Raw genomic sequence first — 7438 nt, forward strand, 5'->3', positions numbered from 1 at the left:
AGCTACATAATCTTTACTTGCCGACTCCGTCCACACCTTTGGGGACCCCTGGACCTGCTGGGGTCGGACCCCAGCAATCAGAGAGCCCTGGCCGGTGTGGCTCAGTGGTTGAGCATTGTCCCAGGAGGTCACCGATTCAATTCCCTGTCAGGGCACATGTCTGGCTTGCAGGATTGATCCTCAATGGCAGGTGTATAGGAGGCAACTGATTGATGTTTCTATCTCTCTTTCTCTCTCCTTTCTTCTCTCTCTAAAATCAATAAAAACATACTTTTAATAATTAAAAAAAATGCCCAGCATGTGGCTCGGTGGTTAAGCGTTAACCCATGCACAAGAGGCCGCAGGTACAATTCCTGATCAGGGCACGTGTCGGGGTTTTGGACTTGATCCCTGGCAGGGGGTGTGCAGGAGGCAACCAGTCGATCAACATTGATGTTTCTCCCTTCCCCTTCCTCTCTCTCTCTAAAATCAATAAAAACATTTATTTAAAAGATATTTTTAATAATTTCAGAGAAGAAGGGAGGGGGAGGAAGAGAGAGAAACATCTATAATGAGAGAGAATCATTGGTGGGCCGCCTCCTGCATGCCTCACCCTGGGGATCGAGCCTAAAACCCGGGCATGTGCCCTGACTGGAAATCGAACCGTGACCTCCTGGCTCATAGGTCAACACTCAACCACTGAGCCACACTGGCTGGGCAAAAACACACACATTTGTTTTAAAAATAGTCGTGGGAGCCCTTGCCAGTTTGGCTCAGTAGATAGAGCATCAGCCTGTGGACAGAAGGGTCCTGGGTTCAATTCCTATATATATATAGTCATGGGAGGCAACCAAATTTTTGGTGGCCTTGTTTAATAATAATAATAATAATAATAAAGTAAAAATAGTCACGGGGATGTAAATAAAGTACAGCGTAGGGGGCATAGTCAATAATATTGTAACTACTATGAGTGTTGCCAGGTGGGGAATAGAATTACCGGAGGGAACACTTGGTAAGGTATCTAAATCACTATGTACAACTAATATAATAGTGCATGTCAACTGTAATTGAAAAATAAATAAAAATATATAAACAAATTCTTTTCTATCCCACAGGGCAGTTGTGAGGGGAAAGGAGCTGACATGGATGCTCAGCGCAGAGTCTGCACACAGTAGGTGCTCAATTAAGGGGCCCTGTTGTTCCTGACAGGAGCAAGATGGTCAGTGCCTCTAACCTGGGTTGAGGTGACTTTCCTTGGGCCCCGCCTGGCCATTCTGGTCACCAGGGGGCGCCCCAGCCCCGCCCACGGCACCGCCCCACACCTGTGCACCTGGCGCCGCCTCCGGAAGAAGGGATCGGACGGCAGGGGTCTCGGCGGGATCCAGGCATCGTCGGGTGAGAGCCTAGGGGGCGCTGAGGACCGGGGGACCGGGGTCCTCCGAGCTTCAGGCTGGACAGCGCCGGGGCGGGCTGGTGTGGTTGGCTGGGGGCTGGAGGCACCGGCCGGACTCCCGGGCCCGGGAAGCACAGGGCGCAGGCTGCAAGGAAGGCGGTGGCTGGGCTTCCCACCCCTGACACCTGGGCTGGGGGTTCGAGGGATTCTGGGCCCTGCCGCCTGGGTTGAGGTACGGGGAGGGAGGAAGGGGCGCCCCGGAATCCCCAGAGCAGGCCGGGCTGCGGGGGCCATGCCAGGGAGACCCCGGGTGCAGCCTGAGGGCAGCTGGCCTGGGACTGCTGGGATCCCTGGGCTGGGACGCCTGGTGAGGGGAGTAGAGGGAGGGACAGGGGTGTGTGTTGGGGGTTACCCCAGGGAAGCCCCCTGTGTCCCCTCCCTCTGGAGCCCTGAACTGCTGGGCCCTGGGAGGCCCTAGGGGAGTGCCGCCAGCGCCTGTCCCCAGCGGCGCGCTGGGGAGTAAACAGGAACCAGGATTGGCAGGGCAGTGTGGCTGGCACAACCTGTTACCTCGCCCTGCCCGGGCCTGGGGAGCAGGGCTGGTGCCTACACTCCAGAGAGACGGCTGAGCGTCTGGGCACCCGAGTTCTGAGCGGTGAGGAGCCAAACACCTGACTCCTGAGAACACGGGAGAACGGGGCCAGGACACCTGGGCGGGCACCTGAGTCCCCCGGAGCTGGGTGGGCACCTGGGCTCCTGGAAGAGGAGGGGCTGGATTGCTGGGGGCCGAGGGTCAGGACACCTCCGTTCCCAAGGCCCTGTATTCTTGGAAGGAAAAGGGTCTGGACTCGCCCCTGAGTCCTTCGTCCCGTGGAACCTGGGTTCTGGGGAAGTCTCCGGGACCGTGAGAGGCTCGGAACCAGAATCCATCTGGAATCTAGGAAGAGGGAGGCAGGGAGTGTTGGCACTGGGACAAGCCGGGGGCAGAGAATGTCTGCTAGAGGCAGAAGGCAGCCCATTCATTTCCTGCTTCTCCCTGCCTCAGTTTACCCTGGGGACATTAACTGAGCTGAGTGGCCCAGACACGGGTCATTAACCCTTCATGGTACAGGGAGGCCCTGCCTGAAAGACTGGGAGGGCCGGTGGACAGGTGAAGAATTAAGGGAGGGCCAGGTCTTGGGGGGGTGGGGAGAGCTGTCAAGCCCCAGGCTGCAGGGTAGAGTGTCCTGCCGCCACCCGTGCCACAGACCTACCTGTCCCCCCAGACACTGCGGCACCATGAACTCCCCAGAAGGGCCAAGCTTCCCGGTGGGGCTGCTCTCCGGCGGCACCTCCCCCAGCTGTGACGAGGGCTTCTTCCCCTTCGTGCTGGAGCGGCGGGACTCGTTCCTGGGAGGGGGCCCAGGGCCCCAGGAGCCCGAGGATCTGGCCCTGCAGCTGCAGCAGAAGGAGAAAGACTTGCTGTTGGCTGCAGAACTCGGCAAGATGCTTCTGGAGCGCAACGAGGAGCTGCAGCGGCAGCTGGAGACGCTCAGCGCCCAGCACTCGGAGCGTGAGGAAGTGAGCGGGCAGCAGGGGTGGCAGGCAGGGGGCAGGGTGGGCAGATGGAGGGCAGGTGAGCAGGGGTGGAAAGCCAGGCAGGGGGGTGCTTCGGGAATAATTCGGGGCTGGGCCCAGTCCCCCTGGCGGTGTTGTTTGAACATGGGCTCTGAGGACAAGTCAGGACCTGGAATCAGACCCCCCGGCCTGACTGTGTGACCCGGGGCAAGCGGCTGGCCCTCTCTGAATCTTGGGTCCACCTCCTCAGTAGTATAGAGCAGGGATCCTCAAACTTTTTAAACAGGGGGCCAGTTCACTGTCCCTCAGGCCGTTGGAGGGCCGGAGTATTGTTTAAAAAAAAAAAAAAACTATGAACAAATTCCTATGCACACTGTACATATCTTATTTTGAAGTAAAAAAACAAAACGGGAACAAATACAATATTTGTATTTGCATGTGGCCCGCGGGCCGTAGTTTGAGGACCCCTGGTATAGAGCAACCCCAGCCAAGTTCCTGGGAATCCCTTCCCACTCCCCGCCTGGCTCTAGGCTAAGCTCTTTCCATGCATCATCCTCTCTGTCAATTCTCGCTCCACCTTTACGGTAGGAGCAATTCCTTCCTCTGCCCAGCTTCTGTTGTCAGCCACACTGTCACATGGTACAGCTAGGGTCACATCTGGCCCCTGAACACCCTGGGCACCCCTGACTCCGGGATTATGTCATCAGCCCCAACGGCTGCCCCGAGCCCAACCTGAGTAGCTACCTCCCTGCACCTCTCCACATAAGTGGCACTCTCCATTATGACCCATCACCCACTGTCCCCACCCCAGCTTCCCACCTCAGGACCAGACCCTGAGCAACTCCATGACCTCCTCTACCACGCCTGCAAGCCCTATTGATTCTTCTTCTAAACAGGATCGGGAGGCTGCCCCCTCACCATTTCTGCAGCCTCCCATCTGGTCACAGCCTCGATTGTCTCTGCCCCAGACACAGCAGCCACCTCTTCACCGGTTCCCAGCTTCTCCTCTTGCTCCCTGGAGCCCACTGCCTATGGGGCAGCCAGAGGGAGCTTCAAAAATTACAAATCAGATCATTCCAGTCCGTGCTCAGATTCTCCCAAAGGTTCTTCATCACGTTTAGACTGAAATCGAAACTCCTCACCAGAGCCTAAAAGTGCTCATGGGCGGCTTCCCCAACCTGAGCTCAGCTTACCACCCCTCCTACTGCAGGGGGGCGGGGGGGGGGTGACTCTTTTCAGTTCCTTGAGTAGCCCGAGTTGGTTCCCTCGGGGCCTTTGCACTTACTGTTCCTTGCCTTTAGCCCTCTTCCTTCTTGCCCTGCAGGAGTCCATTCAAACATCACTTCCTACCTGGGGAGCCTCCACCCTACCCTGCTCTTCATTATTTCCAGGGTTTCTCTACAGCCCTTACTGTCCCTCCAAAACACCTAGTTCACGCATGTGTCTGTCTGCCTAAGACCTCTGGACGCAGCTGTTTGAGGCAGGGAGCGCTGTGCTCTGGCTTCCTGCCGACAGCCAGGCCCCAGAACGGGAGGAGCTCAGGCAATATTGGATGGATGGGTGGATGGATGGATGGATGGATGGATGGGTGGATGGATGGGTGGATGGGTGGATGGATGGGTGGATGGATGGGTGGATGGATGGGTGGATGGATGGATGGATGGATGGATTAATATCACAATGGAACTGGCAGCCAGACTGATTCACATTCACCTGTGCCCCTGTACATACATACACCTGTCTAGAGACAAGTCTGGCCCCAGAACCAGCAAAAGGACTTGACCAGCAGGTGGCGATCATAAGCCTGAACCGCCCAGCCCAGAGGCCAGTTTGGCTCAGACAGGCCCCACATCTGGACCAGCAGCGGCAGCATCCAGATGTGCTGAAGAGGATCCCACTGCAGTCTGCATGTCCTCATGCATGAAAGCAGGCCACAGCCGCTGAGACCACTGCCCACAGCAACCAGATCAACCGTGCAGACCAGTTATTTGGACACAGGCAGGCAGGCCAGGCGTCTGGAAATAGAGGGGAGGGAGTGGGATGGATGGATGGATGGATTGATGGATGGGTGGATGGATGGATGGATGGATGGGTGGATGGATGAATGGATGGGACATGGTGATATTAAGGGACTTGCCTGACCACAAAGCAGCAGCAGAGCTGAGCACCAGCCAAGACCATTGGACCCCAATCCTGTGGGCTTAATCCTAGAGAAGTGTTGCCCCCACAGTGTTGGGTTAAAAACCCCCGCTACCTGGGTTGGGGTCCCTGCTCCACTAATTCACTGTGTGTCCTTGGCAAGGCATCTTTCCCTCTCGGAGCCTATGTTCTCGTTTGTACAAGGAGGACGTTAACGATTCTAACTCTAGTGGATTGAATGAAGCAGCACGCGGCCTGGCAGGAGTACTGCTAATAACTGTAGCCACTGTAGCTGGCATCACTTTCCCGCTTCGATAATTAGAGCGTGGGGCTGACTTGCCTGCCTCCCCACGCTGGGTATCTGGGTGTGCCAGGCTTGCCCTCCCACTCGCTGGACAGGTTTGGGAGAGGGCGGGCAGAGGCGTGGGGCCCAGGAGGGGCTGGCCAGGGTTAATTAGAGGGAGCTGGCGGGGAGGAGCTGGGGGAGAGGGACTGAGCAGAGGCTGTGCTGAAGCTCAACCTCCAGAGCCCCTAGTTGTGTGAGACCATGGGCCGGGGCTTAAATTCTGCCAGACTCAGGCGCCAGAAACGGCGCCTGCAACATCGGGTCCAGAAGTCCAGGCAGCAGCCAGAGGTGAGTGGGCATCAGGGAGCCCCACCTCATGGCCGGAGGGGCGGGGGGGGGGGCAGCCCCTCCTGTCGGGCCTGGAAACTTCTCTCTACTGTGCCCCACCCTGCTCTCCTTTTCTCTGAATCTGCCTTTTGCTCTCTGCCTGCTCCCTCCCTGTCTCAGACTCCCTCAAACTCTTTAGGTCTGTTTCTCAGTCTGGGGCTCTCGTGTTTGTTCGTCTCATCTCTCCCTCTCTCTGACCTTCTGTTCTGGCCCCACAGCGGCTGCAGCAGGAGAATCACGAGCTCCGCCGGGGCCTGGCCGCACGGGGAGCTGAGTGGGAGGCCAGGGCTGTGGAGCTGGAGGGGGACGTGGAGGCCCTGCGGGCCCAGCTTGGAGAACAACGCTCGGAGCAGCAGGACAGTGGGCGAGAGCGAGCCCAGGCCCTCAGGGAACTCAGCGAGCAGAACCTGCGGCTCAGCCAGCAGTTGGCCCAGGTGGGACAGCCCTAACCCATCCAGGTTCCTGGGTCCCAGTTGGGGGGCGGGTGCCCTGGGATGGGTGTTGAGGCTTCGGCCACCTGAGGGCTCCCCCATTCCCCTCTCGCCCCCAACCACCACCACCAGGCCTCCCAGACTGAGCAGGGGCTTCAGAAGGAACTAGATGGCCTTCGGGGACAGTGCCAGGCCCAGGCCCTGGCCAGGGCAGAGCTGAGGACACGACTGGAAAGTCTGCAGGGGGAGGTGAGTGCCAGCTAGGGCTGGGGGCGTGTGGAGCCAGGAAAGCTGGGCTAGGGGCCATCGGGAGCTAGCCCAGCACCTCCCCTCCAGCTCTAAGGCCTTTCCCTAGAACCAGATGCTGCAGAGTCGCCGACAGGACCTGGAGGCCCAGATCCGAGGGCTGCGTGAGGAGGTGGAGAAGGGCCAGGGCAGGCTACAGGCAACCCACGAGGAGCTGCTGCTACTGCGGCGAGAGAGGCGGGAGCACAGCTTGGAGGTGACCAGTGGGGTTGAGGTGTGTGGGTGCATCCAGCTGGGGCCTTGGCCACTGTCTCAGGTCTTCCCGGGAGATGAGGCCAGAGCTGGGTCAATGGGAGCCCAGCAGCGGGGCCACGAGAGCATAAGCATTAGCCCAAGGACAAGTGGGGCCATGGAAGGGAATTAAGCAGGGGTGGCACACTCCTAGAATGCATCAGAACCAAGCAGCTGGGAGGTCTGGAAGAGGTTGAGGCTAGAGCTCAGGCCAGAGATGACGGGGACATGGACCAGGTCTGAGGCGGTAGAGATGGCGAAAAGGGAATGAAAAGAGGCAGCGCTTCAGGGTCAGATTTTCTGGGTTCTTATCCCAGGATCTCTTCTTCTATTGTGAAATACCCAGCCTGTTTCCCAAGCGGTGGGATGGGATAGTAATGGAATAGATAGAGCTCTGTTGGGGGTGTGAGGCACTGAGCCCAGCACTGCTGGCTTAGCAGGAAGGCTCAGGCAATGCTGGATGATAGCAGTTAGAAGACTGACTGATCAAAGACAGGGCCCGGCTCTCTGAGAAGTTTATGGGGTGTGGCTGGAGGGAAGGCGATGGAAAACTGTAAAACCCAGGCGCCTATCCGCACCCTGATTTATAGGGGAGGAAATTGGTAAGGGGAAGTGCACCACCCAATTGCCGCCTGGAGACCCAGGAGTGGGGGGGCAGGCACCTATAGCTGGGATGCGGAGACGCGCGGGGCTGCCTGGTCCTCCGCGGCACGCCGGCGCCCTCTATGG

The 7438-nt window shown here is 58.3% G+C and overlaps 1 protein-coding gene across 2 annotated transcripts in view; it reads left to right on the plus strand.

Moving 5' to 3' along the window:
* Window positions 1–1285: 1285 nt before the first annotated feature.
* CCDC64B (coiled-coil domain containing 64B) overlaps window positions 1286–7438 on the plus strand; it is a 7562-nt gene continuing 1409 nt past the window's right edge. Inside the window, exons 1-5 of one of the 2 annotated variants that reach the window (XM_015558541.1) lie at window positions 1286–1374; window positions 2638–2932; window positions 5960–6175; window positions 6305–6421; window positions 6534–6674. In XM_015558541.1, the coding sequence (XP_015414027.1) occupies window positions 2651–2932; window positions 5960–6175; window positions 6305–6421; window positions 6534–6674 (756 nt within the window). In that variant the 5' untranslated portion in view covers window positions 1286–1374; window positions 2638–2650. Of the gene's footprint in view, window positions 1375–2637; window positions 2933–5016; window positions 5703–5959; window positions 6176–6304; window positions 6422–6527; window positions 6675–7438 lie in introns of those variants that run through there. The other variant, XM_015558542.1, reaches the window with a different exon arrangement.

This window comes from Myotis davidii, unplaced genomic scaffold (assembly GCF_000327345.1).
Source record: "Myotis davidii unplaced genomic scaffold, ASM32734v1 scaffold1334, whole genome shotgun sequence".
Taxonomy (NCBI): domain Eukaryota; kingdom Metazoa; phylum Chordata; class Mammalia; order Chiroptera; family Vespertilionidae; genus Myotis; species Myotis davidii.